The 16,543-nt window shown below is 41.2% G+C and overlaps 1 protein-coding gene across 17 annotated transcripts in view; it reads left to right on the forward strand.

Moving 5' to 3' along the window:
- RIMS1 (regulating synaptic membrane exocytosis 1) overlaps positions 1 to 16,543 on the forward strand; it is a 542,374-nt gene that overhangs the window by 368,543 nt on the left and 157,288 nt on the right. For 13 of the 17 annotated variants that reach the window (XM_061623103.1, XM_061623106.1, XM_061623108.1 and 10 more), the window contains 2 exons: positions 318 to 395; positions 3,232 to 3,303. In XM_061623103.1, coding sequence (XP_061479087.1) covers positions 318 to 395; positions 3,232 to 3,303 — 150 coding nt within the window. The remainder of the gene's footprint in view (positions 1 to 317; positions 396 to 3,231; positions 3,304 to 16,543) is intronic. The other 4 variants (XM_061623112.1, XM_061623119.1, XM_061623113.1 and 1 more) reach the window with 1 other exon arrangement.

Below are 16,543 nucleotides of genomic sequence, written 5' to 3' on the forward strand. Positions count from 1 at the left end.
AATGAAAATAGTAAAGCCAAATGTTTGTTTATTCACTGCAGATGAAATATTGTTTACTCTTTCTGTCTTTACCTTTATGAATATTTTCTGCTATGATTGCTATGTCACAGGGTTTTTTTTAATTCGTCATTCTGAAATACTGAAAAGGAGAGATCAAAAATGTTGCTTGGATGTATTACTACAGGAATGTTCTTGGTTCATAGAAATGTCTTGACTGCATGTCTCCCATCTTCACTGCATGTGACCATTTCTCTGTTTCTGTCTGTTTCTGCCCATTCTATTGAACTTTCACTTCCATGTTTCCAAATCTTCTGAAGATCAACAACGATGGAGTCTTGCATTCCAAAACAAGACAGTTTAAACCACCTAAGTGCTAATCCAGAAGAAACACAGAGGTATCCTTGCTAAGTTGTCTTGAAGCTCCCTGTGCACACAATATCAAGTAGTATTGATAAACTGCTATTTCCTAGGTCTATATCACACTAGGCTTGTTTAACATTATTTCCCATTCCCTTAATAATGATTTTTTAAAAGTGCATAGTAATATATTTTAACTCCACATTAAATGAATCCCATAAGACTATGTTTTTGGACTCCATTTATGGGCAGGGCAACAGAACACTTGGGACTGTGACTTCTGCAGTTTAGTTCAGGGAAGGAGAAACATGCTGGCATAAGTTCATTGCCCAATAGGAGCTCTTTCATATTTTACTTAGAATATATATAGCATATAAAGCCATTATAAGTGAGCCATTGTCCTAAAAAAACTGTGTAGTACAAAAGGTCATGAAACCACTGCCCACCCCACCCCCCATTTCTGATTCACTGGGAGATGGGGAAATGTGTAGACGTCAATGTATGTGACAGATATCGTCACATCTTCCAAGGAAGGCTTCATGGATTAAATGTATAGGTAAGGGAAAGGTTTGATTAAACAAAAGGTTCCAGGAGCTATTTCAGACCCAAAATGTGGGAACTAGGTTAGGATAATGTAAAACAAAATGGTGCTGAGATGGAGGATCACTACCAAACCTTGTGTGTTGCCTGTTTTGAAGCCTGCTTCATATCACCCTGGGGAATCACGCCATCAGGCAACCTAACAAGGATGTAGTCACTTCAAAAGCTGAACTGCAAGATCTTGGTTTACAGTAAACCTCAGGCACTGACTTAGGACATCCAAGACTTACATATGAAGACCTTGATCTGCTTAAGACATGATGTTATGACTCTTGGGACTATGCCGTTGGGTGGAGGCTTAAACTCAGTATTTGGTCTGAAAAGATGTTAATGTATCTTAGGTCTCTATTTTTATTTTCACAGTCAGTCTTAATCAGTCAGATAATTTGATGAACATAAATAAGGCAGGATCTGGTTTGGTGTGGGGGCTTTTTGGCCCAAATAATGGTTTGGACATGTTGCAAGCTTTCAATCCCTGTTTTGTCTTCTTCATGCCATTCTGATGATTATGTGCAGACTTTCTTGCTGCGGCTTGGGAATAAAGAAAAAGTAGCCTGCTCTCACCTAATTTTGGGCCTGTGACAAAATAATTCTGATATTGTTCTTGATACCAGTGCTCAATAAAGAACCCTTTGGGTCTAAATGAATGAAGCACTTTAAAAACAACAACCCTAGTTAAGTCTAAATATAAATATATCTATTTAGGCTCAGATTCTGATGGCCCACATGGCTGCAAATAGCCAGTTATAGAATACAGGAATATTGATAACATGTACAAAAAGATTGTGAGCAAGTGATTTGAAATACTTGGATTTCACCATCCACCTACCATGCAATTGCCCTCATGGCATAAAATTGGTTTCTCAGGGTCCTGTACTGTGCAAACCACAATTCATTAATGCAAAGGGCTCATTCAGTGCTTGCTCTATTTTCCTAAACCATTAGGTGCTCTTAGAAATCTCAACTTTGGGCTCATCTTTGTAATATCCATGAAACTGAGCTGTTGTTTCTGGTCCCATGTCTGAGTAGCATCGAAAAGCCTATGCAAATGCTGTGATAAAACACTGCTGTATTAACAGGCAATTCTGAAACTTGGTCCATTGCAAATAGCTTCTCAACTGTTCAGTGGTATTTGACTATCAAAATGTAAAAGGCATCTCAGATAGCAAAACACCAGAGGGCAACTTGTTTAGCTGTATTGGCTATAGCAAAAAGATCTACTGGAAACAGAAGAAACTGCCTTATACTGAGTCAGGCTATTGGTCCACCTAGACCAGTATTGTCAACTCTGATTGGCCACAGGTCTCCAAGATGTCAGACAGGCATCTTCCTCAGCCTGGCCAGGGACTGAATCTAGGAACTTTTGCTTGCAAAGCATGTGCTCTACCACTCAGATACAATCTGACATCTAGTTAAGTTGTATGTTGTGGCATAGACTGGAATGTATCAATCTAGCACATCATAATGTTCAATCTAACTATTGAGAAGTCCTGGTTCAACCATTCATTAATTCAATATTGGTTTAGAAAATTAGGAGTCTATAGTGTGGAATCCAGTGTGGCACTAAGGAGAATGTTCTGTCAGTGCAATGATTTCTGTTTGCACAATGGAATGTTCTCCCTCTGTCTTCCCCCCATGTCCCCCAAATCTGTTCTAGAGGTTCCCTCAACTCTGTGGAGCACATTGGGGGAGGGAGGAAAGTCCTGTTGTTCAGGTGGAAATTCTTGCATTGATAGGATGCATTAGTAGAATACTGATAATAGTTGCATGCCCCAGTTCCATTGAAATATTTAAAACAAGGGGAGATATTTCACATTCATATGCTCAGATTAATTAAAATAGTGTGTTATTGTCATGGTGCATAATTTGCCATTTGTGTTACTTGAAAGTGTAGTACAAAAGCAGCTCTTCAAATTTTAACCCAGAGATACTTCATTTCTTACCAGATCCTTATTGCTAGACTTTTATCTTTAATCAGTAGTAGTAAATATTGTGCTCTGGAGTGAATTCTAGATTTTCTTGGCATTCAAGAGTGAGTAACTCAGAAAGTGCTGCAAGTAATGTTAAAGAGTCTGAGTCAATTATCTTTTTGTCCCCATCCTTAGTGAAGCCTTCATTTCCATACATTAGTTGGGGGGGGGCATCTCTTATTCAAAGCCCATATTCACTAGTCATTCATAAAATATGGTTTTTTCACTTCCATCTGCTTGAACTGTGATGTATTTCCTGGATCGCTTTCCTTCCTGTTTTATTTTTTGGCATCTCATTTCACAGGCATTCCAGAAAGGTGGAAAGATATAGCACCCAAAAACAGACTAGGAAAGGCTCTACGTCTGAAACAGAAAGGTAGGACTGATTCTACAATTTGCAACAATCACGCACCTCAATCAGTGCCCATGGGCTATCAGAATTGTGCACATTTTGTGACTTTAAATGCTAAGAGTCTGTCAAAAAACACATTTAAATATTCTGTCACAAATGATTTGAAAACCTGTTGGGTTGTATGCAACATTTCTGGTAGAGAGATAAATCCTGTAGGAGAACTAGCAAAGGTTCTCTCTGTGGCAGCAATGCATGGTCAGCCAATGAGGCCTGGTGCTCCTGATCTAAGCCCTTAGAGAACCTTTACCCTGATCCAAAGGGTGAGAAGGAAGGAAGAGTTGGCCACTCTGTTGTATCTGGTTGGCCACTGTGACAATAGGGTGCTGGATCCAGTAGGCGCTTCATATGTTCTTAAGAGTAACAATATCCTAAAGCCAAATGAAAGCTCCACCCCATTCTCCTTCTGTTTTGCACTAGTAAAACTTTACATGCTACTTTCATAAAGTAATATGTTGGTGAGAAAAATGGGTGAGGGACACAGTAGGAAGCTTAACAAGGAGCATCAAACTGTAATAATGTGTCACATCCAATGTGTGGTATTACACTATTGAAAACACTTAAGCTCATGTAAAGTGGGACACCTGATTTTCTTAGATTCCTCCTGTGCCGGTCCCCCCCCCCAAAAAAGCTGCTCCTCTTAGTTGAGGAATCCTCCGGAACAGTATGGTGCAGAGGGCTGCAGTAGGTGGGGGGTGTCAGCAAAAACTGGCTGCTTCACCCCTTTGTGGCCATGTTTTCTGCTAGTGCATTATAACCTGCAAATTAATTTTACCAACAGGATGTACATATGCTCCTTTCATATACTATTGTGCTTAATAAACCAGTAAATACTGAGTTGTTAACATAAGATGAAATAGATATGTTAAATTGCTCCTTAGACTTTAAAAGATCATTGTCCTCTTACTGTATTGCTGCATGACTTCTGCTTCCGGCTTGTCCTTCTTTTTTAAAAAATGGGAAATTGCATTTTCTGACGTATATTAATTATTTTAATATTGCCCTGATCCAGATATGTGGTTCACCCAGATGCACATTTAAAAACTCTCCAATTTATATGGGCCTCCACACTCAGTTCAATAAAAGGAGCCAACTTTTGTTTGAAAACAAATATCCCTATAGATCAATTTTGCTGTTACAATGAATTCTGACTGTAGTGTGCACACATCAGAGTTCTTGCATCACAGGTCACAGTGTTACTTTCTGAAGTGTGAAGTCTATTCAAATAAATTCAAAATAGGAAAGTTGAGATTGGATCTTTGGGGTACAGATTTGTGCAGAGACTTATTTAATCGGTCATTAAAAGGACATCCTCCAATTATATGGATTAATTTTAAAAAAAATTAAAAATCTGTAAAAGTCTATGGTTGCACTTGCTCCTGTTGTTTTAAAAACAAAGAATAGTTATACATTACCCTAAATGCAAGGTTTGGCAATTGTGTTTTTTCTTTGTCAAATATATGGTTTCCTGGTTTTGCTTCAAGGATGATTGTTGTCTTTCCACAGGTGCAAATATAAGCTTCTTCCTTATAGCCACATTCACTAGCAGATGGTGGGATGGGGTGGCAGCACTTAGCTGACCTCCTGGCAGCTGAGCCACTGCAGCTTACCAGGAGAGGGAGGGGCAGAAAGCTAAGCTTGATGCAAATGCACTGGCAGGAGCACTGGAGTGGCTCTGCTGGAGTACTTGTACCACACTGACCTCCCTGCTCTCTCATCCCTCTCCCTCTCTTTCCCGATAAGCAGCAGAGTCTCATCTGTCAGGAGGGCAGGTAAATACCACTGCCATACCATGATGGGGTCCATATTGCTTCAATTATTTCTACTTTAAGGAAAAAACTTAAAACTTTCAATTGAACATTTCCCCCTTCCTCTCTCTCTCCCCCTCCACTCAACTGTGGCAGTAATCTTAAACACATTTACCACAGATAAAACTCCACCGAATACATTGCTTCTGAGTCAGTGTCCATAGGATTTTACTCTCAGTCCTTTGCGTCCCATTTGCACTTTAGCGGACCTTTAGTGTAGTGGCACCTGCCCTTTGGAATTCCCTCCCTTTAAATATTAAACAGGCACCATCTCTGTTATATTTTTGGCATCTACGGAAAACCTTTCTCTTTCAATAAGCCTTTGAAGTAGAGACCTTATCCCAGTCTGTGTCTGTGTTGGAATTGCTTTTAAAGACATTTTTAAAGCTTTTTTAAAAGCTTTTTTGAAAAATGTTTTGTATATTTTAAAGTCTATTTTTAAGATGTTTTAGACTGTTTTTAGTGTTTTTGTTTGCTGCTTTAGGCTCCCACTAGGAGGAAGGGCAGAATATAAATTTAATTAAATAAATAAATAGATTTGGGATCCCAGCGCCAAATATCACTGAGGAGAATTAAGGAAGCAACCATAGAGAATTCAGCTTAGGGAATGATACAGTGATGGCGGCAGTATATAAGGCTTAGAGAAATGTTCTCAGACCACATAGATAATAGAATAATAGAATAGTAGAGCTGGAAGAGGCCTATAAGGCCATCAAGTCCAACCCCCTGCTCAATGCAGGAATCCAAATCAAAGCATTCCTGACAGATGGCTGTCTAGCTGCTTCTTGAATGCCTCCAGTATCAGAGAGCCCACTACCTCGCTAGGTAATTGGTTCCATTGTTGTATGGCTTTGACAGTTAGGATTTTTTTTTGACATTCAGTCGAAATCTGGCCTCCTGCAGCTTGAGCCCATTATTCCATGTCCTGCACTCTGGGATGAACAAGAAGAGATCCCTGGCCCTCCTCTGTGTGACAACCTTTCATGTACTTGAAGAGTGCTATCATATCTCCCCTCAGTCTTCTCTTCTCCAGGCTAAACATGCCCAGTTCTTTCAGTCTCTCCTCATAGGGCTTTGTTTACAGTCCCCTGATCATTCTTGTTGCCCTCCTCTGAAGCTGTTCCAGTTTGTCTGCATCCTTCTTGAAGTGCAGAGACCAGAACTGGATGCAGTACTCAAGATGAGGCCTAAGTAGTGCTGAATAGAGGGGAACTAATACTTCACGCGATTTGGAAACTATATTTCTGTTAATGCAGCCTAAAATAGCATTGGCCTTTTTTGCAGCCACATCGCACTGTTGGCTCATATTCAGCTTGTGATCAAGGGCAATTCCAAGATCATTCTCACATGTCATATTGCTGAGCCAAGTATCTTCCATCTTATAATTGTGCATTTGGTTTCATTTTCCTGGGTGTAGAACTTTGCATTTATCCCTGTTGAATTTCATTCTGTTGTTTTCAGCCCAATGCTCCAGCCTATCAAGGTCCCTTTGAATTTTGTTTCTGTCTTCCACAGTATTAGCTGTGCCCCCCAATTTTGTATCATCTGCAAATTTGATAAGCATGCTCTGTACCTCCTCATCCAAGTTGTTAATAAAGATGTGGAAGAGCACTGGGCCCAGGACCGAGCCCTGTGGTACCCCACTCGTTACTTCCACCCAGTTTGAGAAGGTATCATTGATAAGCAGTCTTTGAGTACGATTCTGGAGCCAACTGTGGATCCACCTGATAGTTGTTCCATCCAGCCCACATTTAGCTAGCTTGCTAATCATAATATCATGGGGCACTTTGTCAAAACTTTGCTGAAGTTGAGATATATTATGTCCACAGCATTCCCACAGTCTACAAGGAAGGTTACTCAATCAAAAAATGAGATAAGGTTAGTTTGGCAGGATTTGTCCTTCATAAATGCATGTTGGCTCCTAGTAATCCCTGCATTGTTTTCAAGGTGCTTACAGATTGACTGCTTTATAATCTGCTCCAGAGTTTTTCCAGGGATTGATGTCAGGGGTGACTGATCTGTAGTTCTCCGGTTCCTCCTTTCCCCCCCTTTTTGAAGATAGGGACAGCATTAGCTCTCCTCCACTCATCCGGCACTTCAACATTTCTCCATGATTTCGCAAAGATAGTAGATCGGGGGAGTGGTGCTCAGAAGGAAAATATTGCACTGTTTAAAGTGTTTTGCATTTTGCAAGGAACAGGCAGGCATCAATTTAGGGTTTAATATTTGGTGGCTACTTTATTAATTAATTACCGTTAACATATGAACAACTTGTCAGAATTCTATTGAGTGAGCTTATGTGTGTGTGTTTGAATCTTTGCTAAGATTCTACCTTCCCTGCAAATTAGTCAGACAGAGACTTTAAGCTGTAAAATAAGAAACAACTACTTTATTCTGGAAGTACATGCTTGATAGGACAGAGTTCTATATCTAGCTAACTAGCTATGTTGGAGCAGTCTGCACTGGTCCCAGTGCAGCTCTCATGCTGGTTGAGAGGGAGAGACAAAGGAAAGATGTCTGCTCCCCTCTCGAGAGAGAAGGACTGGGAAGGCGGGAAGGAACTGGGATCAACATCCTTTGCATATTAGTCTAGCAGGAGGGGGAGAGACGGCAAGGATCAAAGGACAGGTGTAGCCTAGCAACAAAGAGGTCTCCTCCCTAGCTACCCTTTTTAACCCCATGCAGCCTCAACCCACCAAGTTGGAGTTGAACCTCATACATTCCAACACAACTGGTATCAGTGAATATTAGTGAGAGAGAATGGGAAGAAGCTTAAGCCTTCTGACTATGGCGGAGCTGTGTGAGTGGGTGCATTGCACTGTGAAAAGAGGCTATGCAATGTGGGAGGACACTTTATATAGGCCTCCCTCAGCCAAATCTCATATCTGAGACTCTTGGCCATCACGAGGTTTGTGATGGTCAGAGCCAGACCCCTTCAAGACAGTATCCAGGAAACTTCCTGAGCATTGCAAGGCCTGATCACTTGTTGGCTGATTCCTGCCTCTAAGTGTTTTGCCAAGAGGCAAGAAAATTTAAGAGATTCCAGCCAATGAGCATTCAAGTGGAAAAAAAGGTTTACAAGGCTTTATTGGAAAGATTAATTGTTTTATTACAGGCAAGGTACTTAAATAGATAAAAGCAGCTGTTGAGCACAGTTATCTTACTTCTACTTTCTATTGACCTGGTGGCCCAGATAAGAACAATGGAGAGATCCCAGTTGGCCACCTGCTTACATAGCACTGCACTGATGGTCTGTATTGAAGCCCCCTGAGCAGGCATTAGGGACCCTTTAAATGTACTGCCTCCAAGTCGATTCCGACTTATGGCGACCCTATGAATAGGGTTTTCATGAGGCTGAGAGGCAGTGACTGGCCCAAGGTCACCCAGTGAGCTTCATTGGTATGCGGGGATTTGAACCCTGGTCTCCCAGGTCATAATCTAACACCTTAACTACTTATTTATACCCCAAAGAGCCCCTGGACCTGGTTGCAAGTTTGCACCTGTGACTTTAGCTAGCTATACCTGTGGGGAATTTTTTTTATTTGGGTCTCATGCTTCTGCCTTTGTTTATCAATTTTATTGGTCAATGTCCTTGCTGTGTAGCAGTCTGATTCATTGCAGCTGCCTTTGAAGGCCAAGTTCCCAGCACTTACCAGTGTGTGTGAAAACATCCTCCCTAACGATCTGTTAGCATCCACTATCTATTTTTGCCAATTAAGAGCCTCTCTTACCTCATCTATGTTAAATAAACAAAGCTTCTCAGACTTAAGTACTATTATTGTGTTCTACATAGGCCGGGTGAGAAAGAGTGCACAAGGGCCACCTGGCTGGAATGCAGGGGCGTGAGACAAGAGCATGGGACAGGGGAATTAAGCATGCCAGCCTGCACTTCCTTGTTACATTGAGATGTCTTGCGGTCATTTCCCATACACTAAGAGAGGTGGGTGGACAGTGCTGGCTCCCTCAGTTACTGCAACGAACCCCCTCAGCGGTAACCTTTGCCATGGGGTCAGGGGGGGCTTCTTTTGCTCCCAGGGAAGCCAAAATGCTTAAGCACTGCTTCTGGTTTACACTAAAGCAAATGGCTGTGTCATACACAGTGCCCAGTGTAGTTCAAAAAATGACATAGAAAAACTGAGATTATGAAAACTGGACAACTCCAGCTATGAATGAATATAATATCTTGGCAAACATAAGCTACAATTATTTTAATAACTTAATAGGAAAATAGTTATTTTAATGGCTATTGATGGAATTTGAAGAGTTTTGAAACTGATGCCCTGTGTTAGGCAACAAACTAAAAAAATATTCCTGGGTAAGCTTTCTCCCGTGTAAACACATTTTCATCATTGTTTTGTTACTAGTATGTTGGCAGATAGACCACTTACTCCAGGCCCTCTCTGAATTGTTTTTTCAAAATGAAAGTCTCTAGTTGAGGGACAGGGAACTGTTTGCTGCTGACAAATCACATGCTGAGATCCCACCCAACCCTCATGGGCCATTTTAACAGGTGCCCCCCTGTCAGTCATCTGACCTCATGCTGTAAGGTGAAGTGTTTTCCTTTGCTTTGCTGGCACCAACAATCAGCTGATTGTCAGTGCTTGCAAAGCCCTGTGCCTTTGCAAGCAGCCTCAGGGAAGTATGCGGGGTGATGTTCAAGACGTGTTCTGCTCACCTGTACTATAACAGAAGCTGCAAGATGATGGGCCTGTCTTGAGTTAGTTGACTTCTTACTGATCAAGCTTATCCCCATATGCCCATTTCCAAAATAACCTCATTCTCGCCCCTTTCCTTTTCTGGAGAGGGGTCTCCTTTCTCTCATTATGTCAGCAAGCAGGCAGAAAATTTGAGTGAGATCTATATTATTCTTGGGTTGCACCCATCCCACCCCATTTGCATGCCACCCTGGGCTCCCACCCTACTGGGAGGAAGAGTAGGATATAAAGCAAATAAATAAATAAATAAATTTAAATTTCTAGATTAAGAATCTTTAAACATACCAGATTTATTTAGGTTTTCACCATCAGTCAGTGTCTTGACTATAGGCTTGAAGCCAATCATGCTGGGACTTGTCTGAATCCCCTTAAGGTTGTCTGAGGAGGTCAAAGAGGGATTGACTTGAAACAATCACATGACTGCATGTTATAAGATTTGATGGGGTTCCTCCGCCCCACCTGCATCAAGGCCTACCAATCGCAACTGGTAGGATCAGTGTCAGCTTATATCCTCACCTTGGTCTCCTCTAAGTGACTTTTCATTTATGCTATGTATTTATTTATATGCACATTTAGGACATAATGCAATACTGAGTTATGCACAGAAAAGCCCATTTATTTCCAAGAGCTTAAGTGTATTCCCGTCTGTCTTTTTTAAAAAATGTGTTTTTGCAAGATGGTGTTATAAGAACACTTTTTTTGTTTTTGTTTTGGCTTTATTAAAACCTATTAAGCTTTCCAGTAATCAGATCTCTATATAGCACAATGGGAGCATCATGTCTCCAAGGGAGAATACACCAGCCATTATCAATGTAAATACATCATTTAATTTACTGTTATATAAATACCAAAACTAAAATTCCCAAACTTTAAGGCTGGAATCTACAAGTTAAGTAGGGTTGCCAACAAATGTCCTTGAAGGGTTCTAATAATTGCTTCCTGTCAGGGAACATTTGACACTTTGGGCTTTTCAAGTCACTGTAGGTCATGAATCCTCATCTTGGATGAGGAGCTGCAAGTTTTAACAAATAACCACAGTATAAAATGGTCAGATGGAGAGCCTGTAAATGGGAACCACCTCCGCATATGTGAATGTATTGAACATCATGAAAAGTGTTGTCAGAGCAGATATAAATACAACAAACTCAGACTTTCAAAATGTTTTAAAACTATTACTCACATGAACAACCATCATGGAATGTGCTTTTTCTCTTCAACAAGGGATTGCCAAGCAATTTGCAATTTTGCCAAACAATCTCTTACTATTAGCTAGAATTTTGCCTAGAATGGTGAGCCACCTACTGGAGGCAAAGCATTAGCACAGGGAGAATAATGAAATAGATGGGGTTTGTTATTTGTACTTTATGTTTTATTGTATGCCTTACAAACATACCTGTGCAGGCTTCAGCAGGTGATGTTCAGGGCTAGTCCAACTCAGAGTAGATCTATTGAAGTTAACAGAAGTTACTAACTTAGATTTATTAATTTTAATGGGTGTACTTCGAGTAGGACTTAGTTGAATAAAATTCAGTATTACTTAATACTACTCTTTCATAGGCTTATTTACACAATTGTGCAACTGGATAGCTTTGCTGTAATAAAGCTGTTTCACAGATCTGGCTAACAAGGAGTCTAGTAAAGTAAAAATCCATTAGGGGTAGTATTGATATATTCCAAATGTTATGCAGCATTAGAATTCTTTAAACAACAGGTGCCCTAACCCTGGCACAACCTGGATATAGCCATGGGTGAAAATAGACAACTACTTGGCACATAGTTACCACTTAATAACTACATTGTGGCTTGTCTCTAACTACTTAAAGACAGAACTAGTCACCTGGTTGGCTGGTAGCTCTAGAGCCTTCAGGCCCTAACCATGCCATGAGCGAAACGTCACCATATGTTCTACTTCTCCATGGCTGTGGAAACATGGTAACTCTTGGCGCATTGGTGTTACTGGATTGTACATGCTGTCCAAGTGAGTAGAAGTAACCATGTGAGGTGCTTTAAGTGGCAACCATGCAATAAATTCCTATCTATTTCAACTCTGTATTTTTTAGCAGATAGTAGCTGCAGTGGCTCTGGATAGGGACTAAGGCGGAAATATATGATGACATTTTACAGGAGCAGTTTCCCCATCACGGCACTGCTGTGTTGGGAAGGAGCTGCACTTTTTGCATTCTTCAGGGCTCAAAGGATAGAAGACCAATTTCAGAGAAAATGTGAAATGCATTCAGCACCCTTTAGAGACCAATATTCTAAAACTGATAGTCTTGTGAATGCTGCAAAATACACACTTTTTGGGATGTGCAAGGGATTTGTTTTTTTTTTTAAATGGAGGAAGTATGGTCTTAGAACCGCATGTAATTGTCTTGTCAGTTTCATTGTGTACTGAGTGATAAACATGCCATATTTTCATTTACTAAGCAGATTTGTGATGATAATGAATAATTAACATCACTGAAAATCATGGATGCAACTACAAATATTGGTGGTGATGGTGTGTGTGTGTGTGCAGTTTATATGCATCAATATATGAACCAATTTTTTTTGGCCCTAATGTATTAGGGTTCTACTGCCAAGTGTTTCTAGAAGGGGATTTCCAACCCCAAGAATCAGTGATCAGCCAGTCATTACTAGGGGAAACCATCACACTCTCTCAAGGTCGAGTGAGCATTCTAGTATCAGATCATTATGTTCTGTACATCACCTAGCTCCTGGAGGGTTGGCGCCACCTTCTCCAGTTCTGACAAGGTTGCTATTAAATGTACAGCACAGCATTTTGTTTTCTGCCTTCCAGATGTAAATATGGTGGTATACTTTTTGGAGTACATGCATTCACTCATTCTGGCACTTCAGTATTACCTCCCCCCCCCATATCTACACTTTTCTCATATCCTCTGCTCAAGTCTATCTCCACTATCTGAATTGTTTAAAGTCATACCAAGAAACTTCCATGATGAGTTTCTGCCGGGCCTTGAAGACCTGGCTCTTCAGGCAGGCTTTTGGGGTGGGCTAGATTTTATCTTCATTGTTTTTAGATTTTTAAGGTCTAGGTATTATATGCCAATTTTGTAAATCGCCCAGAGTGGCTGGACAGCCAGCCAGATGGGCGACTGAAAAATTCAATAAATAAATAAATAAATAATAGTTGTAATCTGCCTGTGTTTTGTCTTCCCATTGTTTTGTTGTGTTACACATTCATACGAAAGCTTTCAGAATATTTGATTTCTTAAAAAAAGCATTATGTAATGCAAAAGCCTGTTCACATAACAAAGGGTGTGTTCTCACATCATATGTTTTCTTTATAGTAGGTATGGAGAAGGAAATCCATGCAAAATTGGGGGTTTCTTATTATACATCCACGAGCGTGGCTGTATACTATAGCCAGCATGGATTTTCTGCAATCCACAGTGTTAAATTGCAAATACCCCCATGCCATTCTGATGCTTCTCATAAGCTCATTTCAAAACAAAACCTTACAAAACATATAGCCCTGAACTCAGAAACACTTGCTTAACAATTCTCTAAATTTTCATGACAATACACAAAGCAGAGAGAATTGGGAGTTCAAAGTGTAAAAAGAGAGGGGGGGAAACCAGATCCCGTTGGATGGTTTTCTGTCAGTGTTCTCATAATTTGTTGAAATTAATTAAAAATCAACCATGTTCGCAGAGTACATGTCATCCTATCGCTGACCTTGCCCCTTCATCTTCTGCTGTATAAAAGTTTTAAAAATTCCTAGCCAATTTTTATGTAAGAAATTTAGCATTGGAGTCAATGATAAGCATGAGCATCCTCAGTAAGAACCAACTGTCAGTGTTCTAAAAGCCAGACTCACAGCTGCTTGGCTTGACTAATCAGGGGGGCACACCCACACCAGACCTTTATTTCACTTTAGACATCCATGGCTTCCCCCAAAGAATCCTGGGGAAGTGTAGCTTGTAAAGGGTCTGAGAGGAGACTCCTATTCCCCTGACATAACTCCAGTGGCTGGAGGTGTTTAACAGTAAGCCACTCTGATTGAAGTCCTGTGAGGGGAACAGGGTATCTTCTAGCAACTCTCAGCACCCTTCACTAACTACACTTCCCAGGATTCTTTGGGAGAAGCCATGACTGTCTAAAGTGAAACAAAGGTCTGGTGTGGATGTGGCCAGTGGCAGCTTTGGTTTAAATTTAGGTGGGAGACTACATGTGCCTGATATAGAATGAAAAGGTGGGGGAAACGTTGAAAAACAATGAAACTGTTCACAATGTTTTCCTTTTGGAAAGGAAAGGGGCTCCCCTCTGCCCAAGGACCACCCACCCAATCTCTTCCCTCTTTCTCACTGCCCTTGCCCTCCTCTGCCCCTCTCCATGTCAGTTTCACCTATCCTAGCATGATTGACCAGGAGTAAACCCCATTGAACTCAAAAAGCATGCAAATTATTAAACCCTCCTCCCTCCTATCCCCCTCCTCTTGCCCCTTCCCTATCCTTCCTTTGCCCCCCTTCCCTCCCTGCCCTCCTCTGCCCCTCCCCCATGGTCAGTTTTACCCATCTTAAGCATGATTGCATGGGAGTAAATCCCATTGAACTCAATAAACATGTAAATGATCAAATTCCCCTCCTCCTCCCTCCCATCACCTCTGTTTTGCCCCTTTCCTTCACCTCTTCTCCCCTTCCAGTCTCCTCCTTCCCCTCCCTCTCCTTCTGTTCCTCTCTTCCTTCTTCCTTCCCTCTCCTCTCCCCTCCCCCATGGTCATTTTTACCTATCCTAACCATGATTGCACGGGAGTAAATCCCATTGAACTCAATAAGCATACAAATGATCAGACCTGCCTGTCTCTTCCTTCTCCTCCCCTCTCCCTTCCTCCTCCCTTTTTCCCCTCCCCTCTTCCTTCTTCCTCCTTCCCTTCTCACTCCAGCCCTCCTTCCCTCCCCCCATGGTCAGTTTTACCTATCCTAAGCATGATTGCATGGGAGTAAATCCCACTTAACTCAATAAACATGCAAATGATCAAACCTGCCCTCCTCCTCCATTCCCCCTCCTGCCTGCTCCCATTCCCCTCCTCCCCTCTGCCCTTCCTCCCCTCCCTCCTCGTCCCCTATCCCTGCCCTTCCATCTCCTCCCCTCTCCATCCCCTGTGGTCAGTTTCACCTATCCTAAGCATTATTGCAGGGAAATAAATCCCACTGAACTCAATAAGCATGGAAACGATCAATCCATTTTCAGCAAACTTGCACAGTATCCCATTTCTTACCTCCCAGATTAAAGCGCAGAGACATTCACAAATAGGAAAAAAACCTTGGGGTTTAAGAGCTTGCCTATAGCCCACAGATATTTCTATCAAATGTTAAAAAGCAGGGAAATTGGGCAGCTATAGTGAATGCACCAGGGGAGCAGGAGACCTGACCTCTCTGAGATACTGTACTGCCCTACAAATTTGTAAAAATGCAAACACAGTTTGGGTTGGTTTTTCACAGTCCAATCCACTTCCTGTGTTGCTTCGAAGAATTTGGTAACGTGCTTCTGAGCATATGGTGAGTGGTGGCAACACCTGCAATCAACCCAAATAAGAAAAACAAGACATGTGATATGCTGATCTTGTTTTAGCAGTGAGGAAGCAACAATAAGAGAGTTGATATAGTTCAGATAGTCACTTTAAATATGTTTGATTTACTTTGCAATTTTTGTGACGTTTCCTATAGTAAATCATTTTCTTTTGCTTCTGTTTTTGTGAATATGTGAAGTACAGCAACACTTTGCAACACTAAAAAAGCTCCAAAAACAATTGTGGAATAATGGCACTGACTGTTCTGCGGAATACACATGAGGAGTGTCTCAGTTTGCCCAAGATAAAACAGTGGGAGGTGAAATATGTTCTAACAAAATTCTAGGTGTGCTCTATGTTTTTAATTGATCGTGCCCACCTTTCCTTAAGTGGAGTGGTTTATGCATAAAAAAGTAAATGTACTGCCTTCAAGTCGATTCCGACTTATGGCGACCCTATGAATAGGGTTTTCACGAGGCTGAGAGGCAGTGTCTGGCCCAAGGTCACCCAGTGAGCTTCATGGCTATGTGGGGATTTGAACCCTGGTCTCCCAGGTCGTAGTCCAACACCTTAACCACTACACCACAGCAGGCCAAGTTTGTTTTTTCCCAACAGCTAGAGTCATTGCTTAAGTAGCAACATATTGTAATCAGTCTGATTTTACATCAAACTGCATTCAGATTCAACTGTTAATGCACCCAAAATAGAAATAGAACATAACTGCCAGTTTGAAACACAGAAGGCTATCTTCACCATCATATGACATTGACCAATAAAAAGGCTTTGAAATTAATAAAAATAAATTTGAACAGTTTTCTAGGATGAATATTGAAATATTATTTTCTAGGTTAGATTCTCTGTATAAACAGCAGTAACACAGGAAAGAAGCAAAGTAAGAACACCAAGAATGAACATACAAAAATGTAATTCTTCATCTAGGGAAATGGCAGGTGTTGCCCCCACTCACCATATGCTCAGAGGCACATGTTACCAAATTCTTCCAAGCTACAGAGGAAGTGGATTGGACTGTAAAAGACCAACCCAAATGGTGTTTGCATTTTGACCAATTTGTAGGGCAGTACAATATCTCAGAGAGGAGGTCAGGTCTCCTGCTCCCCTGGTGCATTCACTATAGCTACCCAATTTCCCTG

This window comes from Rhineura floridana, chromosome 4, assembly GCF_030035675.1.
Source record: "Rhineura floridana isolate rRhiFlo1 chromosome 4, rRhiFlo1.hap2, whole genome shotgun sequence".
Classification (NCBI taxonomy): domain Eukaryota; kingdom Metazoa; phylum Chordata; class Lepidosauria; order Squamata; family Rhineuridae; genus Rhineura; species Rhineura floridana.